Source organism: Citrus clementina, unplaced genomic scaffold, assembly GCF_000493195.1.
Source record: "Citrus clementina cultivar Clemenules unplaced genomic scaffold, Citrus_clementina_v1.0 scaffold_7, whole genome shotgun sequence".
Lineage (NCBI taxonomy): Eukaryota > Viridiplantae > Streptophyta > Magnoliopsida > Sapindales > Rutaceae > Citrus > Citrus x clementina.
This window is the reverse complement of record NW_006262075.1, coordinates 14346810-14359291: the sequence shown is the minus strand read 5'-3', so window position 1 is coordinate 14359291 and position 12482 is coordinate 14346810. Positions and strand designations below refer to the sequence as shown.

Here is a 12482-nt window from a genome sequence, read left to right as displayed (position 1 = left end):
CAATAAAAAATAAAAAAATTTAAATTGTACTTCATATAAATAAATTTAATTCTTTTTTATTCTTTAAAATAATTTATTTATAATTATTTTAACCCAATTAGATTTATTTTTTTAATGATTGTTCTATGACAGAATTGGTCCTTGAAGTTTAGTTAAGCTTGAGATGGATACTATCAACAATTGATGATCTATTTTATTGGAATCTAACAGGAAAAGAGAGTTGGGATTTGTATGTGTAGAAAGAAAATGTCAAAACGAAATGTTAATGTCACGTGTAGAGAGAGTTGGCATAAATGACCATATAAATCTTTCCAGAGAATATTAATGTCATATTGTCATTTGTATTAATGACCATATTAATTCTTCTAATTTTTTTTCCGTAGCATATTGATGCCATTTTACTTACAAATATAAACTTCCAGATGTATTTGTCTAGGTATGAACTTGAGCCCATAAAAAAAGTGTTAATGAAGAGTTTATTGCGCCTGATGAGAGCTTGCTTGACGATTGTGAAAAACTAATGAGACTGAGGATCTGCAATTTAGTAATGAAAATTTAGTAATTAAACACGAATAAATTTCAGTTTTCTTTTTCTAATTTCTTTGGGAGCCACAAAAATTTTCCCCACTTAATTTTCCATTTGCAAGGGTGTAACTGTGAGCGTAGTTTGATTGCAATTTCAGGGAATAACATCGGTGAAGCCCCGTCCCGAAAAATTTAAAGTCTAAACAATAATATCGAGGTATCATTTCATCTTCGGTTGTGTTGTCCGCAATTTTGCAATCGAAGAAGCTTCAGGTTAACATATGACATCGTGAGTAGTGGACAAGTGGCCACTTGGAAATTTAACAGTAGGTGCCAGTTAGAGAAAAGTCGTCATTCCAATAAGACTTTTAGCCTTACTGGTGATGTAGGAGGCCACCTAAGGCCCAATGGGGTGTTTGGTTGGGAGTAGAAGGAGAGAAAAGTAATTTAAATTTTATTTTTATTTTTATTATTTGATTAGATAGAATATATAAGAATTTAATTTATATTAGAATTTAATATCCATCATAATGTAGAATTTGAATTTCACACTGTAGTGAAGCATTTAAATTCCTTTTATGTTAGAAACTAAAATTTTTAAAATTACCCTTCAACTTTTTAATTTATTTAATGACATTAATAATTATTATTTATATTACCCTTCTAGATTACGCAAATCATTCCGAAAACAGCTCTCCAATGTACTTTCGATTCCATATTTTTTTCCCTTATGATCAAATCGGATGCATCGAACCGACGTCGCACCTGAAATGAAAATATCGTCATTGCATTTATTTGGAAATTTAATTGCATTGCGCAAGACTTTTTGACTAAAAACAACGCGTGGTGGCCAGGCCAGCTAATAAGACAATAACCATCCCTTTCATCTTATGAATTATTGAAGACAAGTAGCTGTCGTTTTTTTTCAAACTTTCATCGCTTATCTTAAAGACACTCGTTAAAAAGGAAAAAAATGAAAAATGAGGACTGCTCTTATTGTTTAGAAAAATTAAGCGAAATCTCTCTTATATTTGAAATTAAGTTTAAATGCTTCTATAGTTATAACTGCGTTAATTTATACGTTAATTTTTTATTCTACTTCTAGCCTTGATGTAGATTATAAAATCTAAAAATTTTAAAAATAATAATTAAGCCAAATGATTTATATACCCTCAATAATTAAATTAATTTAATAATAAATTGTAAATTATGAAAAAAATATTAACTAACATAATATTTATGTAGCTACTAGCTTGCATTCATTATGATTCTTGACCCTTCTTTTTTCCTCTTTTCTTTTTGTTTTTCCCGACAAATCACGAAGAGTAGTGCCATTCAGCAAAAGGTCATATTGTTTTGGCTTCTTCAGCCTTGATGCTTTCTTCCCCTTGACAAAACATTTGAAGAAGCTACAGCAAGCCGGTTTATTCAGGTAATTAAGCTATATTTTCTTTTAGATTATATTGCACCACTGATTTATTTTATCTGATATGCTGTTAGTTCTTAATTTGGTCATGTCAAATTGAGAAACATATTTTCATTCATTAACTGATCTATGTAAGTTGAAATTTTTAGTCAAAAAATATTATTAATTTTTACCAAATTCTTATTGGATTACCTGGGGATCCGTAACTCAAAATATATGTTCAGATCATGTCTTTCACGGATTTAGCTCAGCATATTTTGTAAATCTTCCAAATTAGTTCAAAGAAATTATATTATTATTTTTATTCCTTTAGGTTTAACATTTTATCCCAAAATTTGATGCAATTTTGATAAATGAAATTGCTCCAGAAGAAATCATATACGCTAATGTTATAGTGATATACTTGTAGGACCTGCCTATGGATTTTATGGGAACAATCCTTCAATTTTTTGAGTGTGTGGGGCCGCCGATACGCCAATATGTTCGCCGCCACCGAAAGCTCAGTGAAATAATGAAAAATCTTGAAAGACCATTACAGGAATTAAATTGCAAGAAAGCAGATATAGAAGCAACATTGAAGGCAGAGTGTGATCTGGGGAACAAACAACCAAGTAATGAAGTCAATGATTGGTTGGAAAACGTAGAAAGGATCAACAGCGAAGCACATAGTTTTGAGGAGGAAGTGAAGAAAGGAAAATATTTCTCACGTGCGCGTTTGGGAAAACATGCTGAGGAGAAGATTCAAGAAGTGAAAGAGTATCATCAAAAGGCTTGTTCTTTCACTAGTTTGGTGATTGCTCCACCTCCAACCGGAGGATTGACGTTGACCACGGCAACATTAGCAGGCGAAAAGACAAAGAAAGTTGTGGAAAGAATTTGGGAGGATTTGATGGGTGATAAGGTCACAAAGATAGGAGTTTGGGGTATGGGCGGTATTGGTAAAACAACTATCATGAAAGAAATTAACAACAGACTCCAGAAAGAAACTAATAAGTTCAATGTTGTGATTTGGGTCACCGTGTCCCAACCACTTGATCTTATTAAACTGCAAAATGAAATTGCAGCTGCATTGAACCAAAGTCTTCCAGAAAATGAAGATGAAGTAAGACGTGCAGGGAGGTTGTCAGGAATGTTGAAAGCTAAAGCGAAGTTTGTGTTGATACTAGATGATATGTGGAAAGAATTTCGTCTTGAAGAAGTAGGGATCCCTGAGCCTAGTGAAGAAAACGGATGCAAATTGGTAATAACTACACGTTCATTGGGGGTCTGTCGTTTTATGGATTGCAAAGAAATCGGAGTTGAACTGCTTTCTCAAGAGGAAGCATTGAATTTGTTCTTGGACAAAGTTAGGATTAGCACTTCACAAATCCTGAATTTGGATAAAGAAATCATAAACTCAGTTGTTGAAGAATGTGCCGGTTTACCGCTGGCAATTGTCACTGTAGCTAGTTGCATGAGAGGTGTAGATGAAATTCACGAATGGAGAAATGCGCTCAATGAATTGCGTGGACTTGTAAGAAGTCGGAATGGCGTAAATGCTGATGTACTCGGTCGATTAGAATTCAGTTACCATCGCTTAAAAGATGACAAGGTCCAACAGTGCTTCTTGTATTGTGCATTGTATCCTGAAGACTTTGCCATCCCAAAGGAGGAGCTGATAGATTACTGGATTGCGGAAGGGTTTATCGAAGAAGTGAAGGATGTCCAAGCAAAAAATGATAGAGGGCATACTATATTGAATAGGCTTGTAAATTGCTGCTTATTGGAAAGCGCTAAAGATGGAAGATGTGTGAAGATGCATGATCTTATAAGAGACATGGCGTTAAGCATTACAAGCGAGAGTCCTTTATTCATGGCGAAAGCTGGCCTACGTTTGCAAGAATTTCCCGTTGAACAAGAATGGAAAGAGAATCTCGAGAGAGTCTCACTGATGAAGAATAACATCAAGGAAATCCCTTCATATATGTCCCCACATTGTGACATTCTTTCAACTTTGTTGCTACAAGCAAATGGAAATCTATGGACGATTCCTGAATGTTTCTTTGTGCACATGCATGGGTTGAAGGTTCTCAATCTTTCTCACACCGACATCGAAGTCTTGCCAAGTTCCGTCTCTGACTTGACGAATCTAAGATCGTTGTTGCTTCGATACTGTTTAAGATTAAGGCGAGTTCCTTCTGTGGCAAAGCTGTTGGCTCTCCACTACTTGGACCTCGAAGCAACAAGGATAGAAGAAGTCCCAGAAGGTATGGAAATGTTGGAAAACCTTAGTTATCTTTATCTCTATTCGCTGCCGCTGAAGAAGTTCCCGACTGGTATATTACCTAGACTACGTGATCTCTACAAATTGAAATTATCTTTTGGGAGGGAAGCTTTACGAGAAACAGTGGAAGAGGCAGCTAGATTGAGCAATAGATTGGACACTTTTGAAGGCCATTTTTCTACACTCAAAGATTTCAACATATATGTTAAATCTACAGATGGTCGAGGATCAAAAAATTATTGTCTTCTGCTGTCGGCATCTGACATGAGGGGAATTCTGATTACTGATCTCGAAGTAGATAAATCAGTAAGCTTAATGAATTGCAAAATCTGTGAAAGAGAAGAACCCATTGTGCTCCCAGAAGATGTTCAATTTTTACAAATGTTTGAGGTTAGCGACGTGGCAAGCTTAAATGATGTTTTACCAAGGGAACAAGGATTAGTTAACATTGGCAAGTTTTCACATGATCTTAAAGTTCTTTCATTTGTTCGTTGTCCTAATTTAAAGAATTTGTTCTCACTTCAGTTATTGCCTGCCCTCCAAAACTTGGAAGTTCTCAAAGTCAAAGTGTGCTTTTCAATTGAGGAGATAGTAGTGGTCGAGGATGAAGAAACTGAGAAAGAATTAGCTACAAATACCATCATTAATACTGTTACACTTCCTAGATTGAAGAGGTTGGGTTTTTATTTCTTGCCAGAATTTAAGAGCTTCTGCAGCAATAATGGGGTATTGGTTTGTAATTCTCTCCAAGAAATTGAAGTACGCGGCTGCCCCAAATTGAAGCGGCTTTCTCTTTCGCTTCCTCTGCTTGATAATGGGCAACCATCTCCACCCGCTGCGCTTAAAGTTATTGAGATAAAGAAAGAATTATGGGAAACATTGGAGTGGGATCAAGCCAATGCTAAAGATGTCCTCAATCCTTACTGTAAGTTTGTGGGGTTCTAGAATATAAATAATGCAGCAACTCATCTCAGGTAACTTTCAATGCCCATATCTCTTTCTCTATTAAATTCCTTCCATGTCAATTTTGCTGCATGGTTTCTGGAAGATTATGTAAATGTGTGTTTGGTAAGTAAGAAAATCAACGAGAAAATGAAGAAAAGATATGAAGAAGAATCAATTTGGAATTTATTAGAATTAAAACTGTATTATACAAAAATGTTTTAAGCTCGGTATTTATACATTGTAAAGAAGCTGACTAGAGTTTGTTATAACGCCTATACACGATTAATGAGTTTGTTAACAATAATGCTGACTCAGCTAACTAACTGTTACATGTCAGCTAGAAGATAATCAAGTGTGCTCATCCTCACAGCTCTGATCATGCTCTGTAACAGTTTCGGTCCAGTAGTGTTTCTGCAATTTGTTCTATTTTTGCAGGACGAGTAGATGAAAACAAATTAAATAATTAAATAATGCATTGCGTCAAAGAGACTTATTAAAGTTGATTTGTATTTAAATATAATGTTTTTCTAAGTTCTTCTCATTTGAAATTAATACACATCATTTGATAAAAAAAAAAAAACTCGTGAATTTGTAAATGTTACCTTTAAATAATTATTTATTTGTCTTAATATTGGATTTGCTTTTGCCTTAATAGTTGCCACCAAATATTCACACACAAATAATAAAGGTTTCACCGCAATATGTATCCTGTGAGTTTTTTTCTCGGTAAATATTGGTTAGAGTAATATAATTATTCTTTTTTATCATATATATATATTATTATTGTTTGTTGAAAATGACAATTTATTTAATATCATTTTTTCTATTGATAACTAATGTTTGTTTGTTTGATTATCATGATTTTGTATTAACATGACAATTATAACAGAGCAAATTAGGAGAAACATTAGAAAATTTTAAAATAATACTTTTTTTTAAATATATTTTTTTTTGGAGCGACTTTCTAAGAAATATAAGCTAATAAAAAAGAGTATATTTTTTTCATAGAATTTTGGATCTTTTATTTATGAGATTTAAAATTACAATAATGTCCTTGTCTATGAACCAACCCAAAAAAATCATAATTTAAAAAATTGTGGATAAATTCAGCAGTCAATATTACTTTTAAACTCTAAGAAAACGATTGGCAATTCTTTGAATTTTTAATTAAATTTTATTCTTACAGGAAAATAAAATTAAAAAAAAAAAGAAATATCGTATCTCCAAATTCTCTTGTCATCTTCCTTTTTATTAAAAAAAAAAAAACAATTCTCATTTTTCTCTCTCACCATCCAAATGCGCGAGGCATGGATGATTACCTTTATGTTCGCTTTACGACCCGTGGGCTCTTTTAAGAGCAGTTTATTATGAATATTACCCGTGAATATTATATTCATATAAAAAGGTAATAATAATCTATTATACTCATCAAACTATTTCCTATACTTCATAAATGGAAAGGTTTTATGTGGAGTGCAGAAATATAAATCACCAGCCCTCAATCTTCGATTATTATAAAATAAATTACTAATACCAAAATTATGAAATTTGTAGGGCTTAAATAGACGTATTAATATATAGGCCATAAAAGTTTCAAAGCCAAATTCAATCAAAATTATTCCAAATAATTTTTTTTCCCAAGACTATTATGTCCTGAAATCTGTAATCTAAAATTGAGAACTTTTACTCGTTAATTCACAAAAAATTAAAATACAAGGAATTAGGAGCCCAATTTTAGATATGCCTTTACTCATTAATTCACAAAAATTCAAATACAATGAATTAGCATCATGGCCGACCAAACTCATACAATAAGCTCAAGAATCAAAACTTTCCAATCCTTAATCACAGAGATAAAACACAATAACTCTATGTTTATACTCTAACTTGAACATTCATGGCCGACCAAAGGTGGAAGAAAAAGTTAGCTCTTGTTTTATCGTCAATCTTTATTTTATGTCTGCTATTAGTTAATGGGTTGGATGAAAATGACTAAAATGGGCTTCACAAAAATTAGGCCCAACTACAAATAAGTAGAAGCGTCAACATAGTATTAATATTAATACTAAATGTTTGTAGTAGTAATAAATAATAATAACAATAATAATCACTACATGAAAACTGACAATAGATGACTGAAAAAAAACTATCATAAAGGGGGTGGATGACAGTGAATTTATCTATCATCTACGTATCTGTCACTCTTTTATGATAGAAAAAAAGTACCATTAACTTATGATAATGTTTCGAAGTCATATGTCAGTCATCTTAAAATATGAATATTTTAATTAATTTTTTGGAGCGAAAATTAAATTTTATCTTAAATTTTGGCGGGAAAATTATCTTTTACACGTACATTATTATCCAATTAATTTTAGTGGGTAAACTATTTTGTTTGTGATGGAATTAATAATTGAAAATTTTTATCATTAATTATTTTGTTTGCCACATAATTTATGACTGATTTTTTTTGTCCCAAGATCTGAATTTATATTAAAAGAAATTCTAAATTATTTTATTTAAATTTATGCATTCCTACATATGAGTTTAATCACAAATTCAATATAAACCAAAAGTTAAATTATACATTCTATCAAGTCTAAAAACACTTTATATTAATAACACCATCCAAAAACACTTGTCTCCAACAATTAACCCATCCAAAGTAATAAAAAAAAAGTTAACTCGAGCAAATGCTTTAAATTTTACTAGCTATGAAGCCGTCAAATCTTGTAGTGCAAGACTTCTCCCATATTCTCAGTCAAATTCCAGTAGATAAATTCCTATTCTCAACAAATACCCAGCAAAACTCCTAAGTCCAGCAGTTTCTCTCAACCTGCAGGTGCAACACCAATTGACTATAGCCAATAGTATCATTATAAAGAATTATCTATTAAAGTAAAACTTTCAAGTTTCTGATGTAACTTTAATTAATTCTTTGCGGCAATAAAATGTGGAACCAAAAGGGTACCCATAAAGGCTGCTAACTTTCCTTCAAAGCTTAGGCATATGTGAATATAACTAATTAATTCCTTTACCCTTTTGTTTGATTTACAATTAATATGCAATTATAAGTTCATTTTATCTAGGTTTTGAAACAAGAACTTAAATATGGCTAAGGCTTAGGCACATGTGAATATAACTAATTAAGTTCTAGCAAAACTATTATATGGGATCAAGTTTCCTGTAAACTATCAAAGCAAAAACAATGATTATTTCCACAGAGGGAGAAAGACTACTGGGAATAATTGATGACACTAAATGAATCAAACTGATAATGGAAGCATCAAAATGCTTACCAAATCTTAGTAACTTGGTGACATGGAAGCGTAACTTGGTGAGACTTGTGGCCTAGTTTTGCGCGTGCATCTTCATCGTAGTCGTCGTCAGTGTTCTAACGACAGCAAGAACACTATTTGAACTCGTCATTAGTGTTCTAACGACAGCAAGAACACTATTTGAACAGCAGCAAAGATGCGGGATTGATTTCTAGGGTTTGGCAAGCTACAATCCTAGATAAAGATAAAAGAATTAGATGAAATGACCCGCTCTGAATTCTAAAGGTAAGCATGTCTATTCATCATCTAACGTGACTAGTAATAAACGTATTAATATGGATTTACTAAAAAAAAGGGGGCAAAGTTTCCCCTAAATTTATGACTTTTTCAAACCTGCAAATGTCTAAAATAAACACTTCTGAAATAGTTCATTATTCAACCAAATTCATCAATCAATCTCCTCAACCATAACACTAAATATCACCCAACTATTTTAATGTCAACATACATTAATCATCCTTAATCATCTAATCAAAATATAGTTATACAATCCAAAATGTCTTAATAATAACATATGTGAATCCTAGCACCATCAAGTGGGAATAACTCAAAATATCTCTTATCACTAGGTCTACTCGTGTGCCTGCAAATCTCTTGTTTAGGTTCTGGGGGGATGATGAATATAGAAAAATAGAATGAGTATGAAACTTAGTGAACTTAGTAAATGGATAATTGTTTTTTGAAAATGAACTTATTTTGAAATGATGATATCATCTCTATATATGATTTCATCAAACTATATGTAGGAACCATTGGTTAAAAATAATTTTATAATATAAATATTTAGATTGAAGTTCCTATACATTATATTAAATTATCATAATAATCTAGAAATCATATCTTTACTTTCCCGTATAAGTAATTTAACTAAGTAATTTAGCTTTTGAAGTCACAATCCTTCACCACTAATCTTATTAGATTACAATCTGTCATCGATGATCTTACTAGATCATGATCTATCACCAACGATTTTTCAGGTTATGACTCAAATTTAATATGCATTTGATATATAGGTGCCTTTATATTACTACTATAAACAACTAGCAATAGAAAAAAAATTTCTCTCAAAATTAGAGCGAGAAATTTCTTTCTACATTTTGTATATTTTGGCCCTTTTTTCTTTTGTGAAAGAACAATCCCTTTTTATATCGTGGGTGTAAGGTACATGAAATGTAACTTAGAGTTTGCCTTTTTATATCAAGGATTCTAATTTGGGGTATTAATAATAAATTCCACCAAAAGGTTAAACACTTTGTTGCTGCTCAAGGATCTCTTTAATCAATGGTTGGAAACATTTGAGAAGGCGGTCGCTACTGTACCCAAATTGATGCAAAAAAGAGAATATTTTTTAACTAATTTTTTATCTTTCAATTTTGTCTGATATGGAATTTCTTTTCCTCTACACTATCTAACATACTAAAATTATAGATGGTTGTTGGGTGTTGGGTGTTATACTAAAATTCTAACAAATTTTGGGTTAATATTTTATGGTAGTGTTTGGTTTGAATAAATGAGCGGAAAAATAAAAAGCAAAGGAAAGAAGAATTAAGGAGAGGAATTGGAAGGAGAGGGTACTGTAATGACTAAGGACTATTTTATTTGAGCATAGAAAACCAAGAGTTTGTATTTTATAATTTTTTTCATTTTTTTGATAAATTTATAATTTTTAAAATTTTATTATAATAAAATTAGGCTTGAAAAGTTGAAGTTAAAGGTTTAAAATTCCCAACATATGTAAGAGTTGGATAAGTAAATATAATTATTCAATATAATATATATTTTTAAACTTTTTCAATAAAATTAGGGCTTCCCATGCCCAGGCTTATCAAATGTACTATTGAAGCCTTGATCTGGCACGCCTCACTCCCGAGTTGGACAAAGCTTGGTTCACATTGCCCATATGGGCTTTCCTACCATCCCTAGGTTTGATATAGAATTGTAAAGACGAAGGAAATTATTTTTTATTAGAACAAGTTCTCCCATTGATGTTAAATTTTCAATATTTATTATAAAGTATAATTAAAATTTAAAAATATAAACATTAAATGAGCTTATTCTATAATTAAATTAATAAATACAAAATAAAAAATAAAAAATTTCAAATTATAATTTATTTTTATTTTTTAAATAATTTATTTATAATTATTTTAACCAAGTAGATTTAATTTTTTATGCTTGTTTTATGACAAAATTGGTCTTTGAAAAAGTGTTGATGAAGGGTTTAATGCCCTTTGCAAGCTAATAAGAGCTTGCTTGACGATAGTGAAAAACTAATGAGACTAAGGATCTGTAATTTAGTCACGAAAAATTTTTCCCTTCGCTTTTGGTTTACAAGGGTATAATTATAAGTGCGATTTGACTGTATTTTCATCAAATAACATCGGTGACACCCCTTCTGAAAAAAAAAATGTAAAATTTAAACAGTTATTGACATATCTATTCAGTTGTGTTGTCCGTAATTTAACATTTGAAGAAGCTTCAGCTTAAAATATGATATTATGGATAGCGCTATATATAAACTTGAAAGTAAAGTAAAAAGTAAAAATAAGAAGATCTCATTAAAAAAAAAAAAAGTCATGATTCTTCTAATTTTGACAAATTAGTACTTAGTGGAGGGCTATCAGCTCCTTCGAAATTTAACTACTGCAAATGCGAATCAGGGAAAAGTCGTCATTTACAAAAGGGTAAGACATGTCATTCAACCTATGTTTGGATTCCCTTTCATCTTGTTAATTATTGAAAACAAGTTATTCATTGCCTATCCTTGCCAAATGTCAAAATGCAACTAATGTCAATATCCCCCTACATTCAATAATTTTGCAAAAGGCTTTTAGCTTAGAATTCTTCCGAGATGTAACACGGCATGTACTAAAAACAATGCGTAGCCGGACCAGCTATGACATCCTATGAATTATTGAGGACAAGTAGCTTCGTTGCCTGCACTTTTCAAATCCGAGAAGCAATTGGACAAAGTTTCTATTTCGCCAGAATCTGAAAAAAGTGCATTAATTCTATGTTTTATATATATATATATATATATATATTTAAAATTTTCATTGCGTTTTTTAGATTACGGATTACAATTTCAATTTTACAGAAGACCACACGTTCACAAAAGACATCCGTTAAAAAAGAAAAATGAGGACTGTTCTTATTGTTTAGAAAAAATTAAACGAAATTGTCTCTCATGTTTTAAAAATAGGTTCAAATACTTCTACAGTTATAATGATATTAACTTTATATGTCTTTTTATCATTTTACTTATAATTTTGGTGTTAGTTATAAAATTTAAATATTTTAAAAATATAAATCAAGTTAAATAATTTATATATCCTTAATGATTAAATTAATTTAACAATAAATTATAAATTATAGAGAAAAATTGACTGACATAATGTCAGAGAGGAAATTAATAGTCAATGCAAGAAGAAAGTTAGTTAATACCCAAATCATAAAGGTTTTCGCTCTTAAATCTTTCATCATCTTCTTCATCAACAATTTGCGCCAGATGCTTTTCCCATTTTCTCCTCTGCCACCTTCTTTTATTAAAAGAAATCACATAATGAAAGTTAAGAAAATTGGTATTTATTTGTTCGCGGGATCCATCTATGTTGCAACGGTAGTTCCAGACCACAGTTTTTGTCCTTATTTAACAAAGTCGTTGGATACTTTCTTGTTCAATCTAACGGCTGAAATTAATTATTGGATAATTGATGCAGCGACTAGCAACCGTTGCAGCCCGTTGAGTAAATCTAATAGCATTTCAGTGAGCGTAGATTCTAAAAATTTCTTAGAACTGATTAGAGTTTCACTGATTTGTGCAAAAAATTGATCTCGAGACAGCAATTAAGACGTAAAATTAGAATTAGAGGATTGCAATTTTTGTGGGAATTAAAAACTTATGGTGATTAGAACATGAATATGGCCTTTCACTTTTGGGCAATCGACGGCGAAATTATAATCATCGCGGCAAGTGCAATCGAAA

The 12482-nt window shown here is 31.3% G+C and overlaps 1 protein-coding gene across 2 annotated transcripts; it reads left to right on the top strand.

Moving 5' to 3' along the window:
• The first annotated feature begins 1766 nt into the window (after positions 1-1766).
• Positions 1767-5442, top strand: LOC18036830 (probable disease resistance protein At1g61300). Of its 2 annotated transcripts, XM_024181015.1 has the most exons (3): positions 1767-1957; positions 2361-4604; positions 4740-5442. In XM_024181015.1, exons 2-3 carry the CDS (start codon positions 2370-2372, stop codon positions 5157-5159), a joined length of 2655 nt encoding a protein of 884 aa, XP_024036783.1. In that variant the 5' UTR covers positions 1767-1957; positions 2361-2369; the 3' UTR covers positions 5160-5442. The 2 variants fall into 2 exon arrangements, with proteins under 2 accessions (XP_024036783.1, XP_006427600.1); XM_006427537.2 differs by having other exon boundaries at positions 2361-5442.
• Positions 5443-12482: the final 7040 nt, after the last annotated feature.

Bases quoted from the DNA above. Each gene is read 5' to 3' on its own strand.
- LOC18036830 (XM_006427537.2), top strand. From the start codon at position 2,370: ATGGATTTTATGGGAACAATCCTTCAATTTTTTGAGTGTGTGGGGCCG.